Source organism: Mytilus edulis, chromosome 10 (genome assembly GCF_963676685.1).
Source record: "Mytilus edulis chromosome 10, xbMytEdul2.2, whole genome shotgun sequence".
NCBI classification, from domain to species: domain Eukaryota; kingdom Metazoa; phylum Mollusca; class Bivalvia; order Mytilida; family Mytilidae; genus Mytilus; species Mytilus edulis.
This window is the reverse complement of record NC_092353.1, coordinates 17656231-17675437: the sequence shown is the minus strand read 5'-3', so window position 1 is coordinate 17675437 and position 19207 is coordinate 17656231. Positions and strand designations below refer to the sequence as shown.

Below are 19207 nucleotides of genomic sequence, written 5' to 3'. Positions count from 1 at the left end.
TCAAATTGATATGTAATTTAACCAAAAGCTACAAAAGACATGTAGTCTTTAAACCATGTGGTCCATCTCATATTAATGTTTTGTCATGGCCAAATGCTTTGTTTTGGTTTTTATCTTTATGGAATGTCACGCATTGTTACTATCGACTCAAATGTAAAAAAAAATTGTTACACATAACAAAATTAAAGCATTTTAAAATTTATATTCATCCGTTAACAAAAATCCGTAAACAATCTTCTTCGAGCTTGTCTAAGGGATCATATAATATATGAACCATTATACTTTGATGTGTTTAAAAGAGATATCAACATTTAAGCAGGTGTTGTCTTTCCTTAGACATTGCACATATATCAGGTAGAGAACAACTAGTGGTACAGTATTTATTCAAGCATAGGTGTTATAAATATAATATACATGTTATTCATATTCGGTTAAAAGCTCTCAAGACCTTATGTATGTATTGTTATGTATGTAAACCGAATCAAAACAATTTTCGTATTTGTATGAGTAAATTGAACTCTTATACTCATGTCGTCTAAAGTACATGGAATATAAGGTTTTCTAAGAAATTGTTCAGTTGTTTCATATCCATAAATCTTTTTCTGCCATCTTCGATTCTTTCTTTTTTGCTTGTTTCCTTTTACGACATGGTGCAAAGAGGAAGACGGCAATTGCAATCAGAATTATGAAAACAGCTCCACAACTCACCATGGATATTTTGAAATATATGGATATACTATTTGTTTCCGATGTTTCACCTGCGAAAATAAATTGAAATAAAAAATTGTTCAACGAACCAAGATAAATTACCAAAAAAAGGTTAAACATTAATGCAAGTAATTAATGTTATCGAACCGGGTACACAAACTTGATTTAGATGCATGATTTTATTTTCTTAGTTTATATTGGCTTTGAACACGCTTTCAGTTACTGCGAGTACTCCCAGATGTGCAATTGTTGTCTTTTTGTTGTTGGGATGTACCCGGCTACGTCCATTCTGTGTTTTTATTAGATGTATTCCTATGTGTATACATCTGATGAGTTAAGCCTTTTTCAACTAATTTTTATAGTGTGCTCTTACTGCTACACCACTGTCCTGGCTTATTAGAGGATTGAGCGCCCGCTAACATGTTTAACCCGCCACATTCTGTATCTGCCTGTCCCAAGTCAGGATCTTGTTATTGAGTGGTTGTTGTTCGTTGCTGTTGACCATATGCGTTGTTTGTTCATTGTTTTGTACAGTTCTTGCATTGGTCTGTTACCCAATTGTCCCAGGATTAAGGAAGGATTTGGCGCCCACTTATATGTTTTACCCTTCCACATTCGGTATGTATGTGCATGTCCCATGTCAGGAGCCTATAAATTCAGTGATTGTTGTTTGTGGCTGTGTTACATATTTGTTTTTGTTCATTATTTTGTACGGAAATTAGTCCGTTAGTTTTCTCGTTTTAACTGTTTTACATTGATCAAAACTGACTTTGCGGTCGGGGCTTTGTTCGTTGTTGAAAGCCGTTCAGTGGCTTTAAGTTATTGATTTCTGTGTATTATGGTCTCTTGTGAAGTCGTATCATTGATAATTAAATGATTCTTCTGTTTTAAATCTGATCTTAGATTTACCCAATGTAAATTGTTCCCAAAGTAAGATAAGTAATATACATTTTGTATTTCATTCTTATTTGTCCAATTGTGCAAGCGAAAACATATCATAGTACCCAATAGTAGAATAAGAGCAAATTCAAAATTACGAATGGAAATGGGGAATATCTCAACGGAACAACAACCCGACCAAAGATCAGATAAACAGCTGAAGCCCACCAAAACGTAATCAACGAGGAGAGAAATTCCCGCACCGGAGTTGGGCCTCAGCTGGCCCCTATATCATAATGTGTACAGGTTCAGTGTAAACGGACGTCATACAAAAATCCGAAACATATAAATGCACTCAAATTAAAAAGCATACAGGACTAACGAAGGCCACGGACAGGAGCCAAAATGCGGCGGGATTAAACAGGATTTGTGAGATCTTAACCCTTCCCCTATACCTTTTATCAATGTAGAATAACAAATCACACAGAAATATGCACAGTAAAACACAGTTAAAAAGGTCCGAGTCTGATGTCAGAATAGGTAACAAAAGAAACTAAACAAATGACAATGATAAATGAATAATCAAAGGACTACGAGCAGTTACTGACATGCCAGCTCCAGACCTCAATTAAACTAACTGAAAGATTATGTCTTTATCAAACGAAAAACAAGCACCGTCCCTCCCGTTAGGAGTTTTGTAGCATATTTGAGAGAAAATAAAGTGTAGCATGTCAACAACTGGTTTTAGGACAAAAGTGTTTATTTTCGATGCAGAGACCCAATGAGTGAATTTGTATTGATACCAAAATATGCCATTCTTAATGACCTGACATCGAAACTATATCGCTTTTGAATAAGTCTGTATAAAGGTTTGGTTAGCTTTTGAAATGAATGCCAACATATTTGTGTTTTGTAAAGAATATTACCATAAAAATTGGATGTGAAATACCTGAAAGTATAAGATGTCTGCTTGTTGATTTATATTTACGAATGACGTTCCCATACCGATGATTAAATTCAGTAAATGTTTTGTCTAGTTTATTTTTAATTGTTTATCATATCACATAATTTTTCTTATTTTCATGATGAATGGCTTTATGCACGAGAAAAATTAAACTACGTCACGTTGAAGATCAAAAGTTTTGTACCATCTATTAGTTTGTCCATTTTATTTCCATGGGTTATCCATTTAAACGTAAAAAGTGAACAAATACAAAATGAGAAATCCTTGTTTTTTTGTTAATTCTATTTGAATACTAACTTAAGGATTTTCTCATCCTATTCATAGATTATTCACCCGTATTTTGCACAACTTTTTGGAATTCGGTGTCCGCAATGCTCTTCAACTTTGTTTTTGTTCGACTTTATCACTATTTTGATCCGAGCGTCACTGATGAGTCTTATGTAGACATAACGATCGTCTGGTGTATCAAATTATAAGACTGGTACCTTTAATAACTATTATTGTACATATGTTACATCGATAGTATTGCTGGAACAAACAACTGCAATGTTTTATCTTGATGTACACAACCGGTCTTTAATATATTATGTGACGGCTGGGTTAACTGAAAGTCTGGACAGGCAGTAAAACAACGTCTGGTTCGTTTGATCGTATAATCTCAACTCAATATAGTAACATGATACATTACAATAGAAAAACGTTAACAGAAGATATGATGACGTTACCAATGTGAATGGAAACGGCGTTAAAAGTAGTGTTAACGTTTGACGCGTAAGTTAAACTGTCTCTAAATTACCGACATAGTAAGCTTCAATCTACTGACCTTTTATACCTTGCATAGTCATCCCATCTACCATCCCATCTACCATCCCATCTACCACCCCATCTACTATTCCATCTACCATCCCATCTACCATCCCATCTCCTGTTGTGTTTATGTGACCTATTGGTTTAAGAAGAAAGCAAGCTAAAGGTAGTGTTCAGACTTTTCAAAATGTTCTGTATGAAACATTCATGATGAATAAAACAATTCATCAATATAAAAGCATGAACTAAATCTAAAATTTCATTATAAAAATAATACAAAAACCATCAACTTATATATAAGCCAAACTAAGTTTAACTCACAATTCAAAAACAGTATGTCAAATGTATATGTAATAGAATGTAAATATGTACATGTATATGCATAATTATGTACCTGTGACTGCAACATTAATTGAGGTGGCATCTGTTTTACTCGTGTTACCATCTGAAGCAGATGAAGTAGTAACAAAAACCTCTACAAAGAAACATAGGATGTTTAGTCTATAAAAAATTGAAAAACTTGCGAAAGTGTTATATTCTATCTTTATCTCATTTAAATGTTCTTATTCGGACGCATAGAATTATTAAACGTGTTGTTTTAAATTTTTAACGTCACTTCCACTTCTCTAACAACTTTTCAGTAAAACATACTGTTGTGATATAAAAGTATACCTTATCATATTAGATTCTGCCAATGATACATTGCAGGGGTCTTAAAAGTTGTAATGTTTTGCGTAGCTTTTTAAATAAGATACATCGCATTTTTAGATAACGAGCAATGGATGATAACATTTATAATGGTTAAGGCTTCATCCCCGAGAATATCACCTGCATCCCAGTAGTCAGCAGGTCTATGATGATACAAATTATTAATGACATGACCATTATTATACATTAACTGTTTACCAAACTAAGAATTTTTCAAACGATAAAGAACATTCTACCCCCGGAACAGATATCTTAGCAGTATTTGACAAAAACGTTTTAGAATTTTGGGTCCTGGATACTCATTTTGTTCTTTGTTTCTTCTTTAACTTTTTTTTATTAGAACGTCACTGATGATATTTTTGTAGACAAAACGCGCGTCAGAAATATAAAATTGTAATCCTGGTCTATATGCTGAGTTCTTAACAGCCAATGGTGTTAGAGTTGTCCTCCTGGATGGTGTCATGAACCAAGTAGTCTGCACTTTTGTTTGTTTCTGTTGTTATTTCTATTGTTTTGTTTTGTTTCTTTTTTTGTTTTGGTTTAAGGCATGATAATTTAATTTTGGATGTAACGCATCTTCTGATTGGTTGACGTTATTTTGTTATGAGCCCATAGACATAATTTAGTCATGTGACCGTGACGTCATCAACGTTTTTTTTCATGGTTTTCTACGGTTTAAAATGGAATTTAGAATTAAATTATAAGAAATGACTGTAATATTTTTTCTGTCTATTCGAAATAACATAAAACAAATGTGGTGTACACTGTTAAATAACCCGCTACGCGTGTTATTCAGTGTGCATCAAATTTTTTATGTTATTTCTTCATAGACAGAAAAGATATTACAGTCATTCCTTAATTAAATCATATCTATCTTTATTTTACATCGAAAAATAACAAAGTTACAACAGCAGTATAAAACATGTTACTTACCAGACTTTCCACATTTATAATGTATTCGAAGATAAGGATTAGCGTATCTACAATTACTGCCTTGTAGAACTCCAGGGTAAACAGAGACGTAACACACAGATTTTCCATCACATTTTTGTCGTATAATATTTTCTGTTTTGTTAGATGAACAATATGAATGACTTCCTGGCTGACATATTAAACTGGTGTCTCGTCCATAGAAAACATCAGTTATGTAGATAAAATTTGGCTCACATCCCAAAGTTTCATATCGTCCATTACATAATGTCCGTATGTGTTGAGCTGTAAAACATTATAGTTTGGTTCACTTTGTAAATGTTTCTATTCAATGTCTTTTCTTCTTTACAGAAATTTGGTTTTGATGAATATTTTGGGTTAGGTTTTGTTAATTATTTTACAATTATATTTAAAAAAAAAAAAAGTAAACTACAAATAATTCAAAACTTGACTTTCAACACCATCATTGTCATGAAAGTGTTCGGACGAGTATTATAAAATAATTGTATAAAGTTCCAGAGCGTTCCTGATTAAGGTAGATCCAGAAAAGCGCTTCGGACGCAAGAAATTATTAAACGTGTTGTTTTCAATTTTTTACATCACTGGGTCGATACCTCTGCTGGTGGACTATCAGTCCCTGAGGGTATCATCAGCTCAGTAGTCAGTACCTCGGTACTGTCATAATTTAACAAACTTTACTAAAATTGTCCGTTTATAAATTTTGAAATTATTAAGAGACTAAGGTTTCAACTCCCTGAGGCAAAGTTGGCTTTAGATGAATTTGGCTATTATTTTTAGGTATGTTAGACATATAGCTCTTCAACGGTTTCGGTACTTATTAGACTATTTTATTTATTATGTCTGTTTAGTTTACGCATCATTGTAAATATAACGGAATTTGATGAGACTGTCGTACAAAATGAGAGGTTTAGCGCTATAAAACCAGGTTTTATTCCACCTTTTTCTACATTTGAAAATGCCTGTACCAAGTCAGGAATATGACAGATCTTGTCCATTCGTTTTTGATGTGTTTTGTCATTTGATTTTGCCCTGTGATTAAGGACTTTCCGATTTGATTTTCCTCTGAGCTCAGTATTTTTGTGATTATACTTATACATCTTCGGATTTCACATGTTTGGCTTTGAGCGTTCCTGATGAAGGTAAATCCAGAGAAGCCTTTCGGACGCAAGCAATTATTAAACGTGTTGTTTTCAATTTTTTCCAGATTGCATGTTAGTAACGTAAGCGCGTCACTGTTTTGATATCCTGTGGTGTCTATCGTTGATGGAATATGTTCGTTGTCATTCGGCTGTTTGCATGTTGTATAGACTATTATATTATTTGTGTGCGAGTTGCTCTGTGATGAATGTTTTTGCATGTGTTTGTGGTTTTTCTCCCGTACTAAGTGTTGTTATTTTAGCAATATATAACATTGTCATGAAGCAGGAGGTCTGGCTAGGAATTAAACCAGATCCAACCCACCATTGTTTCTTACAATGTCATGTACCAAGTTAGGAATATGGCATTTGTAATAAAATAATTCGTTTATATGTATGTTGGCGTTTTTTGTTTTGTTTCAGTTGAGTGTTCCGGTTGTTCTTTTGTTCGCCTCCTATATTCGATGTGTTTAGTTTGTAATCCGGATTTGTTTTCTCCCAATTGAACACCGGTTTACTACTGTTGCCTTTATTTTGACAATAAAATATATAGTGAGGTATCTCATACGAACAAATTCAAATACATAAAAAACTAAGAAGATTTTGTATGATTGTCGATGAGACAACTCTCTACAAGAGACCAAAATACATAGAAATATATAACTATAGGTCACTATATCGCGTTCAGCAATGAGCAAAAGACATACTCCATAATCAGATTTAAAAGGCCTCGCAATGACAAATGAAAAGCAATTCATTCGAGACATCTTAAAATGTCAGTTAACTGCTATGTATTATTGTCATTTTGTTTATTTTCTTTGGTTACATCTTCTGACATCAGACTCGGACTTCTCTTGAACTGAATTTTAATGTGCGTATTGTTATGCGTTTACTTTTCTACATTGGTTAGAGGTATAGGGGGAGGATTGGGATCTCACAAACATGTTTAACCCCGCCGCATGTTTGCGCCTGTCCCAAGTCAGGAGCCTCTGGTCTTTGTTAAACTTGTATTATTTTAATTTTAGTTTCTTGTGTACAATTTGGAAATTAGTATGGCGTTCATTATCACGGGACTAGTATATATTTGTTTAGGGGCCAGCTGAAGGACGCCTCTGGGTGCGGGAATTTCTCGCTACATTGAAGACCTGTTGGTGACCCTCTACTGTTGTTTTTTATTTGGTCGGGTTGTTGTCTCTTTGACACATTCCGCATTTCCATTCTCAATTTTATCTAACTGTCTGCTTTATGTAAAAAATAATTAAGGAAAAAACAAATATGATATACATCAACAAACCACAACCACTCAATTAAAAGCTCCTGACATGGGACAGGCACATACAGAATGTGGCGGGGTTTAATTAGTTTTGAACGCACAAACCCTTGCATGATCTAGGGCTGTGGTTTAACAGTACAGCTCAAGATATAGAATCAACAATAAAAATCAGTTGAAAAGGGCTTACCTCATCCTATCGATATAAAGCAGAAATACATTAAACAAAACACAGACATGACGTGCCAGGATATTTATTCAGTCCAGCAACAACAACAAAAAACTTCTGAGAGTACTTGCAGTAACTTATATCTAGTTCAAATCCAATTACAAATTATAAAATGCATGCATCAAAGACTAAAATATCAATCAGCACACAAAACATCCGATGGATTTAGCATAAAGATGCCTTTAACAGTAAAAGAAAAGCATGACATTGTACAATGCCAAGATACAGACATGTACGTCTTCCAAAACATGGTACAAAATGTAATTAAAATCAATTCAACCGTATTATCAAAATATATGGTATTCTGAACAGCCGTATGAATTCATTCAACCTAATATGTCTTAAATTTTAACTTATATTAGAATACTTACTCCCAAAAGATATATGCCATGTAAGAAATGCAAAGATAATATTATTCAACATTTTACTTTTTAAACTTATAGTTTCAATCCAATATATTAGAAAATATTTATTTCCTTACGGAAATTCTAATTATATTTCAATTAAATTGATATGACCAAATACTTATGTATGAAAATGGTACACATTCAAATATAGACATATAGTTGACAATATTCAAGTATCGGTTTCATCTTAATTTTCGCAATTGATAAGACTTAACCATACATTTTGAACATCTATACACGGAAACATTTAATCTTCAACTTTGTACTTGTTTGGCTGTATAACTAATTTGATGTGAGCGTCATTGATGAGTCTTATGTAGAAGAAACGCGCGTATGGCGTACTAAATTATAATCCTTGTACCTTTGATAACTATATTAGTAACAATTTAATCATATACTATAATTAATAAACATTTAACCTAATATGTATGTATTACAAAACAGAGGTAAAGTGGAATATCAAACACAAAATAATTATACGTTTTTATTTCATTAGGCAAATGTTTTTCTGTGTATATAATGTAATTAATTAATGTAAAAGCAACTATTAATCTTACCAGGACTAATAATCTAAAAGTGATCCTCAAACTAAAATTATGACGACTATCCTAAATATATAATCACCTCCTTAAGAAAAATAGATTTAACCACACCAGTTGAATGAAAATTAAAAAGAGAAAATGAAAACGGTTACAGTACAAAGTCAAAACCAAACAATACACTTCTATGAAACAATTTTTGTTTTAAAGACATGAGTCAGACATATAAATATATATATCTGCAAGACATATAAATATATATATCTGCACAGCATTCGAGCAGAACGCTTAGTGAAAGGATTTTAAAAAAAAACACGATAAAAAAAGTAGAATATAAAAACAGATTGTCTTCAGTAATAATGACGTTATCATAGTCAGCACCCAATACTTAATGATTTACAATCAACCACATATATTAAATGTTTGTTACAACATTAGCTACATAATATGAACATTTCTTATATTGTAAACTGCACCTAATTACCATTTTTCGTCTCACGTTTTGACGATAATGATAATGATACATATATACAAATACAGAAAACATGATATCGATTAGAAGTGCAATATATATATATAATAGACAAATATGAAGACACCGATTGTATTTTTATTACTGGTGACCTAAACGGAACACTAATATCAACGACAAAATCACCCCATAGTCAACTTCAGTAAATGTTTTGTAGATAACACAAACTTACAAATACAATCAAAACGATCAACAAGTTCTACTCTACCTTCTACCACCATAATAGAACAGCAAGTTTACAAACAGATTTTATAATGCCTTTCGTTTTCACCATTAAATAATTTCACATAATATTATTTCAGATCTTACTACACGCTATGAAATTTGCTCATTGTTGAAAATACTTATATCTAAAAAATGTGGGCCTCATTCTGTCTCGTTCTTGTCAGTGGCTGTATTACATCAAAACTTTCAAAAAGGTCACAATTAAAGATCGTGTCATAAATAGTAAGATATGAGCAAGAGCGTCACCCAAAAATATGAATTGTTTGCATTCCAATTTTCATAAAATGGCCATAATCATTCGCTATTTACATCAAACACATACAAATCGTTTAAAAGTAGAAACAATCTTCAATATGAATATCTATTAAATTTTAATTATGTGTCAACGTACAGAGTGTAGGATTGTGTAAAATTATATTAACTAATCCTTTTTATTTCTAAATGTCATCATAGAATTGCAAGCATATACTCGAAACTTCTGCATATTTTGTAAAATAAAAAGTTTTTTTAAATCTTGAGTTGTTTATTACGTTTCATACATCTGTTGCTGCCGTCTTCGATTCTGTTATTTATGCTGGTTTCTTTTTACGACATGGTTTCAAACGAAATATGGCAATTGAAATCAGAACTAGGAGAACTGCTCCACAACTGAGCATGTATATTTTCCAATATATGGATATAATGTTTTTTTCAGAAGTTTTACCTGTTAAAACAAAAATTGAAATCAGAAAATTCTATACCGAACCGAAGAGAAAACAGTCAGAATTAGTTTGACATTACTTCAAAAGTATTTAAAAAAAAAAGTAGAAAAGACTAAATTAAATGTAGTTAACATTATTAATGTCTGGTTCGAGTTGATTTGTCAATGAAATTGACGAGTTCATTTTTTTACGAGTTGATATTATAGTCATTTTATAATTTTAATAATACGTAGTGCGCATGCATTTCATAATCCATGTATTTAGTTAAGAAATAAATCTTAATAACACAGATTTTTTTATGACACGACAAAGATTTCAATCCTGGTATCTATAAGAAGTTAATCGATAAAAATATGAGTTTCCACTCGTTCCGTTAGTTGATAACGAATGATTTTATGGACTTTTATTTTTTTTAATTAACCTTGGGAATCTGATATTTTTGTTAATCTGTTTGTCTTGACATTCTGTCTTTAATATATTGGGTTTCAATCTACTTACATTTTATTCCTTCCATCGTCAACCAATCATCTATTGTGCTTATGTAACCTATTTCATTGTACACAAGAAAATATTGCAAAAAAAATCAATAATGATGTACAATATATAAAAACTTATAAGCAAACATAGTTAGTACTCAAAAGTGGTTACTAAAATACATGAATATCGAATTAAAATAATTGTATGTACCTGTTACTGTAATTGAGCTGGTATCTGTTTTACTTATGGTACCAGCGGAAGTGGTAGCAGTGGTGATATATAGCTCTAATAAAGAAAGAAAAACAAAGGAGGTTGAGACGATCTTTTAATGATAACATAACAAAAGTGTTATACTATTGGTCTATTTTCTATCTCCCGAACATTCCTGAAACTTCTACAAATGTTTTGTCAGAAGAACCACATTGATGCAAGGTTAATAGTGAAAATGCTACATTAAAGGTCTTATTGATTGCACTGTAATGCATAGCTTGTTTACAGTATATAAGTATATTTGATCATTGGAATAACAAAACCATCTTAAAATAACTTATAAGTCAAAATAGTTATTACGTACATTTCAAAAATAATAACTTAAGGTGGTACCTAACACTACAGGGAGATAATTCTGTAAATTCAGCTAAACGTACCTGTGACTGTTATTGAGCTGGAATCTGTTTTTCGTAAGTTAACAGAGGAAGGATTAGCAGTGGTGACAGATAGCTCTACGAAAAAACAACGAAGATTGAATCGATCTTTAAGTGTACACTAACATAAGCGTTATACTTCTTCTTTATTTTCTATCTGCTGAAAATCCCTAAATCTTCCCAAAATGTTTTTTTCTTCAGTAGAACCATATTGATGCGATGTTAACAGTATCATAACAATACCACCTTGAAATGGTCTTATTGATTGTACTATGATGCATAGCTTTTTAAAAATATATAAGTTTTTAAATAACTCATGCAGTCTATCCCATTCCGGGCAAAGTTTTTTTAAATTGTTTTTTTGTTATGTTTTAGTTTGAAAAGAGATGACTGTGTTCATTTTGTTGTTACATTCTTGTTTCTCTTTATTTGCATTTTAGGAGTGCTGGTAAAAAGCATAATAGTTTTATACATGTTACTTAATCTCGCATGATCCGTCTGGTCTTTCATACTTACCAGACTTTCTACATTTATAACGTAATCGGAGATAAGGATTAGCATATCCACAATTACTTCCTTGTAGAACTACAGGGTAAACAGAGACGTCACATACAGATTTTCCATCACATTTTTGTCGTATTATATTTTCTGTTTTGTTAGACGAACAATAAGAATGACTTCCTGGCTGACATATTAAGTTGTTGTCCCGTCCATAGAAAACATCAATTATGTAGATATAATTCGGCTCACATCCAAAAGTTTTATATCGTTCATTGCATAATGTAAGATTGTGCTCACCTGAAAAAAATGTTGATACAGTACCTGTATAATATTTTGATTAGTTGCATATTGATGAGCTGCCATTGTTAATTATATCTATGTTACTTTAGGACTTTGACACTGATGAAAGATGTTTTGTTTTGTCTGTAAAATTATTTCTTATGTATTCTGCTTTACAAAAAAAAACATTTTTGAAATGCGTTTTGTGTGTTTAAGAGAGCAGACAAAATCGATAGTTCTATAAGAGAGGCAAAATATTCCTAATCATAATCGTAAGTCAAAAATAAACTGAAAAGCCGTGGTAAAAAAAGAAAATACCAACAGACTGACAATAGTACACAAACCAAAACATAACAATCTAAAGGCTGAGCAGCATGAACCCAACAAAACATGGGGGTGATATTTGGTGCTCTAGAAGGGTATGCAGATCCTGCTCCAGATGTGGCATACGTCGTGTTACTCGTGAATTAGTACAAACCTGTTCATTAGTCTCATTCGGTATTACATTAGTTTATGTACGACTTCTATAGCTGACTTTCAATTCAAGTCGGTTCTAGTCTCCAGAAGCATTTGCATGATTGTAAATAAATTCATCATAGATACCAGGACTAAATTTTGTATATACGCCAGACGTGCGTTTCGTCTACAAAAGACTCATCAGTGACGCTCGAATCCAAAAAAGTTAAAAAGGCCAAATAAAGTACGAAGTTGAAGAGCATTGAGGACCAAAATTCCTAAAAGTTTTGCCAAATCCAGCTAAGGTAATCTATGCTTGAGGTAGAAAAGCCTTAGTATTTCAAAAATTCTAACTTTTGTAAACAGTAAATTTATGAATATAACCATATCAATGATAATTCATGTCAGCACAAACGTGCTGACTACTGGGCTGGTGATACCCTCGGGGAAATAAATCTCCACCAGCAGTGGCATCGACCCAGTGGTTGTAAATAAATTCATCATAGATACCAGGACTAAATTTTGTATATACGCCAGACGTGCGTTTCGTCTACAAAAGACTCATCAGTGACGCTCGAATCCAAAAAAGTTAAAAAGGCCAAATAAAGTACGAAGTTGAAGAGCATTGGGGACCAAAATTCCTAAAAGTTTTGCCAAATCCAGCTAAGGTAATCTATGCCTGAGGTAGAAAAGCCTTAGTATTTCAAAAATTCTAACTTTTGTAAATGGTCTGCTATATAAAGGGATTGAGACCATTTTGCATCTCCATCTGATGCATATGCACTCATATACAATTCAAAATCAATTCACTCTACTATCAAAAACACTATAAAACCCATTCAATCTAATATTTCTTAAAAACATATAAATATTATGTGATACTTACTTCCAGAGGATATCTGCCATGTAAGAAGATTCAACATTTCACTTTCCTAGTACTGTTATATGTCAGTTTGGTATGTCAAGTCGTTTGGTAAAGTTGACATACTTTTATGAGAGTTATCTCTCCTTAACCAGTCTTTGGTGTATTGATATGCGGATTGCATTCCGTATTTGTATGATATGTTAGTTTATCTTGTTCTCTTGTTTTATTGTAACGATTGGATATGGATGTGTTTTGAAGAATAGAACATCATTAATTTGAACTGTTGTTTAATTATTTATGCCAAGTTAAGCATAAAATGGTGGAGGAACCCGGATTTAAGTAAGAACATTCATATACAATACTTAAAACAAAACAACATCCATAAACAACACGATCCTGTGAAGTAGTTTGTAAAACGTATAGCCAGCATGTAGACGACCACGCGGTCGAGCACGTGGAAAGCCTTGCCATGTGCTCGATTAAAGAGAATTTGTAAATGACAGGCTGACAAAATTGTTGTATTTATAGAGAGAAATTTCAAGAACATGATCAACGATAAGCTAGGAGAATTGATGATGAATCATTCATGCAGCAAAAAGAAAATTACGTTGGAAACTACACTTAAACTTTTTTTTATGTTTAAAGACCCGAGCGTGCCAGGACGCAAGTTTCAACCCAAATATAATGAACTTCAGATTGTATATATTCGTTCGACTATTTCTCAAAAAAACATACCGCCGAAATTTACCGTAAATCAGATGATCCTACTACAGACTGATACAGAAGCTATCCCACCGTTAAATAAATCTCAGACTCGACTCGTTCACGAACTCGCAAACGTCCTGTTCGTTTTCAAATCTCAAATTTCGATATAAACTCTTCCGATGAATTTACTACCCAAGCAGACGCCATGTGCAGTTTTTTTTATCATGAACATTAATTATGTTTTATGACGTTATTATTATGACAATGTTGAATTGTTTACCAACAAAGATGTTAATTTTGTGACAAGAAATGAAGGACCAAGTTCTTTAAAAGAACAATGCGTTTAATTTTAATTTCATTTAACAGTAATAATATGTGTATAAATTGATATTGAAATTTTTGTGAGAAAAAGAAAAAAATATTGACAATGTAATCAATGGGTGTCAGTTGATCGGAAAAAGTATTTTGTAAATAGATTTGTTGAAGTATTACTCTAATAAGAATTTGTTTTATACAAAATATCGAGAGAATATTTTCGTAAATATTGCTATGGTAGCAGTTTTAAAAGATTTTCACTTCAGAGTTACTGTTTTTGATTTTTTGTTGAAGTTTTACTCTTAATTGTATATCTTTTAGTTACGGATCAGTTACGATTTGAGAAGAGAAGTTAATTTAGTAGAGAAAGTTTTGAATTTAAGTAATTCATTTTGTTGAAGAAAAATATATTTTAACGTTTGCTTTCAAATGAATAGTCATTTTTGAAGTTTGATTAATAGCAAATATTGCATTTATGCAATTAAAAGGAAAATACTGCGTTTTAAGGAGCATTTATATTGTTGTCATTTGTAATGACGGATTTGGTGTACAATACCAGAAATAACCTATTTTTTATGGTTGTATTTTTTGAGGCAGCGTATATGGCCATTGTGTTGCTTTAATTGTATTTCCATTTAATAAGAGCCAAAGTCTCTGCTGGTGTCATCATTTATTAAAGTTTGCTCTGTATAACCAATTGTATTGTGGAATATGCAGTAGGAAGTGATTTTTATTTTGAGTATAGTAAAAGATTTGATATTGATTGAATGAATAATAGCTTGGAAAACATAAATTAGCCATCTTTATTTTTTATGAAAATAATAGATTTTTGAACTATTTTAAATGACCAAACGCCTTGACCATTGAAAACAAACGCGGTTTGTTTATTTGTTCGGGGGGATGTTATATGTCAGTTTGGTATGTCAAGTCGTTTGGTAAAGTTGACATACTTTTATGAGAGTTATCTCTCCTTAACCAGTCTTTGGTGTATTGATATGCGGATTGCATTCCGTATTTGTATGATATGTTAGTTTATCTTGTTCTCTTGTTTTATTGTAACGATTGGATATGGATGTGTTTTGAAGAATAGAACATCATTAATTTGAACTGTTGTTTAATTATTTATGCCAAGTTAAGCATAAAAGTACATGGTTCAATACATTAGATTAAATCTATTTGTTAACGGAAATTTCAATTCAGTTCCCACGAAATTGATATTACATTTTCCTAATAGAAATACTTATATGGGGACGGAGTCCCCAATAACAGTAGAAAATTCAATAAAAAAAAAATACGGGAAAATTTCCCGAATTTTTCATTGTACTAATGAACTCAAAATCGTTCAAATTTTTTTTGTCGTGTTTTGAAATCCCGGACCTGCGCAGAAATGTACAATGTACTTCCTTTTTCCGGTCTCGTTTGTATGAAACTTTGAGTAAAATATATATTTATCAGTCTAGTATAAAATAGGAAGGAACGCGCAATACCAATTTCATTTTTAATAATTCCTTGATATGAAAAAACGTTACCTGATACAGTTGGAAAGCAGGTCACGGTTTGACCCCAAGTTTATCAGCAACAATAGAGTCACGTGACCGTGAAAATTCAGTAAAAAAACGGATGAGACAAACCTCATTTTAACTCACTGAATACTATTGTCGTAATAAAAACTTATTGACCTAACTAATCTTGAGTATCCATAGTTTATTCTCGTCAACGCTCACACATCAAATCAAAGTCCTTTATTCTTTATTTTATCTGCAAACTTGGAGTTTGGGTGAAAATTGTCAAGTCTCCTGAACGAAAAATCTAAATATTTACGAGGAAACTAAAAATGATGGGCTGAATTTAAATTTAATAAAGCATCTCACTAAGACAAACACTCGATATGAATATCTCGGCAATAGAATGTTGGATACGCAAACGTCAAATTGATTTCAAACCGAAGCGGTGGTTTTTATGCCGATTTGTGCCAGTGGTTATCTCCCCTTAATATCACCAGTCAAAAATAAAAACCCAGCAAAATGCATAAAAATTAAAAAAGGAGTTTTCTTTACAAAAATTAGAAAGAAAATAAACGAAACTCGATTGATAACTATGTTATGATAATATAAAGAAGAGATACTTCCCCCTATTTTCAGAGAAGGACTATAAAATGTAAATATTAAAAGACAAAATATTACTGCAGTAAAAAAAAAAACAATTCAGAAATGTGGATAATGACACCTACATGTAAAATTAAAAACCTAGCTATATTGAAAGAAATTAGATCTGGCGGATGAAATATACTACATGCAGAATTTTTTTAAACACTTCTGATTATATTTAATGCAATAAAACATAGTTTATACAATTTCAATAATCTTTCTGAAAATTGATATAATTAAATAAATAGTACTGATCATATATATTTTATATTCTAGTATAAAGTATGACAAGGAGTCTCAACAAATTTCTTCAAATTAAGAGAGCCTTTAAACTCAAGCCTATGTTTCTTAGTTGAACAGTAAAATACAAAAAAGGGATTTATAAGTTTTATACCAAAAATATTGACAGAAAGTCTGTAAAAAAAATATATGATTTAAATTATAAGTGAAAGTGACACAATTTTGAATTTCAGAATCATTATTATTGTAAAATTAAACTATTAGATTAGCTTGCACAGTAGCCCTTTGTCTTATTTGATCTTATTTCTCAGGGTATTTTATAGATTATGAAAGTAAACTTTTTGAAAAAAAAATGGGGCTTCTTCTCTTGAACAGGTTGCTGTATCAGCTTCTTTAAATAATTACATATTTATAAACAAAGCATTGTATATATACATTACCTGAATACTAGTAATAGGAAATGAAATGAAACTGGTGGGACAAATTTTGTGCAATTTACTTCAATAATGATCAAAGATGCTTAAATTTGACAAGAATTTGCCATTTGAATAAATTCAATTTTGTAAGAACACATCTCTATGAATAAACTTCTTGTTTGGCTGACTTGGCTTGATAAGCTAGTTTTTGCTCTTATTACTATAAAATTGAGAATGGAAATATAGCTTACTAAGTAAAGAGATAATAATATAAGCAAGATTTTATTAACTGACCTTCATTTTCTTTTTTCATATGTTTTTTCCTACAGAATTTTCTTTGCAATGCATTTTCTATTCAAGTATTGCTATTTTTGTGCTTTTGTCCATCCATACAGTAGGCTATCAATAGCTTGTCAGATCTGTCAGAATTTTCCAAGACGTTTAGCTTTAAACGCAATAAAAAAGATCTTTGTTTGTTGTTTCACTTTTCCAATGTGTAAATTTTTACTATGCACATGACCCTGACACATATTTTGTTATAAACGTTACATGACGTATGTTGAAAAAAGAAAACAATGTCACCGTCAATTTGTGTAGGGGATCAAAAGGGGTTTTAGTAAATACAAGTATCGTATGGAATTGTGAAAATCCACAACTTTTAATCAAAATTTAATTCATGTCTTTAATAAAATCAGTATTTTAGAGCACTTTGAAACAGGTACAATGAAAAGAAGCTAAACTTTACTGTTTTGAAGTAGAAACGTAGCTAAAACCAGATAAAAGTTGACATGGCTGGTGGTCACTAAAATTGATGTATAAAAGTAAAAAATGATGGCTTCAAAACAGTGTATAAATTTGAAATAGGTTTCCCGGTTTCATTTAAGATTATAACCGTTCTTTTCTGTATTTGGATACGCAAACGTCAAATTAGGAAAAATCGATTTTTTTGGCGAACAAAAAAGATGGCTAATTTTTTTTAGAACTGACAGGATAAAGGAATAGCAATAACAAGCTATTTTTTGTAATGTTTGTATGTCGTAAAGAAATTATATTGGTCACAAAACCTACAAATTTTAAAATTTAATTGTAATAAAAGCATGACAAGTTGCAAAAAATACTTTAAACGTCAATCTTTTAGCCGATTGATTTGGCGGACTTTTTGACGTTACGGACGACTGTAGCGCCACCTAATTAATTCCCCCTGCTATTGTTGCTGATAAAGCTTGACGACAACGGACGTTTCCAAGGACTTGCTTTCCAACTGGATAATAGCGTTTCTTTGTTTACATTGCATATGACGTCATAATTTAGATAACGTCACAACTAAATCCCTAACAACAGAACCAAAATCGGAAACGTTACGGTATTTCCGTTTCTTTTTTTTTTAAACAAATATTTAAGTTACAAAAAAATTATTCATACAGACTTCGTCCCCATTTACAGGTAATGCCTGCCTCATATTAAGAAAATTTTGCAGCTTTTGGTTATTAAATTCAATATTAATATAGATAGAGATAAACTGTTAACAACAATAATGTACAGCAAAGTAAGAACTAGAAATAAGTCTCAAGTTTAAAATTGTCAGTTGACCCCTAAAGGAGTTATTGCCCTTTATAGTCAATTTTTAACAATTTTCCTAAATTTTGTAATTTTTTTTAATTTACAAAATATTTTCAACTGTAACGATTTCACCAAGTTCATTATAGATAACGTGACGGTACCCAAATTGCACCTATTTTGACAGTTTTTTCAACTAAGTTTTTTTATGATCAAGACAAAAATTTCCATTTTGTGTTTATTTTGTAGCCGTATCCTTCTTTATTATAAAGGTACAACAATTTGATTTTCAATCCATAAGGAATCATAGAAAAATTGGTCTGAACTTACCTCCAAACCATCCCAGATTCTGTAATGAGGAGTGCCCAAATTGCATCCATGCTTAAATTCCCATCGTCAAAAGTCGAATAACAGAGCTTTTGTTTATTTTTTTCAAATATTTTGAACAATTGGATATTTGTCCATGCTTACTCTTCATTTTTTAAGAAATGGATACTTCAAACGTATTGTATTTGTTAATTTTAAAAAGATGACGTTTTGATGACGTCG

General features: G+C 31.6%; 2 protein-coding genes across 2 annotated transcripts; both read right to left on the bottom strand.

Annotated features, from left to right (window-relative positions):
* Positions 1 to 366: 366 nt before the first annotated feature.
* Positions 367 to 8153, bottom strand: LOC139490514 (uncharacterized). Its single transcript, XM_071277299.1, has 5 exons — positions 8024 to 8153; positions 5000 to 5281; positions 3753 to 3833; positions 3375 to 3494; positions 367 to 758 (listed from the first exon to the last, which is right to left on the bottom strand). The coding sequence occupies exons 1-5, from the start codon at positions 8073 to 8075 to the stop codon at positions 583 to 585; spliced, it is 711 nt and encodes a 236-aa protein (XP_071133400.1). The 5' UTR covers positions 8076 to 8153; the 3' UTR covers positions 367 to 582.
* A 710-nt stretch (positions 8154 to 8863) lies between these two features.
* LOC139492621 (uncharacterized) lies at positions 8864 to 19034 on the bottom strand. The gene is made up of 5 exons (XM_071280770.1): positions 18989 to 19034; positions 11694 to 11999; positions 11181 to 11255; positions 10744 to 10818; positions 8864 to 10058 (listed from the first exon to the last, which is right to left on the bottom strand). The coding sequence occupies exons 1-5, from the start codon at positions 19032 to 19034 to the stop codon at positions 9925 to 9927; spliced, it is 636 nt and encodes a 211-aa protein (XP_071136871.1). The 3' UTR covers positions 8864 to 9924.
* Between the last annotated feature and the right edge of the window lie 173 nt (positions 19035 to 19207).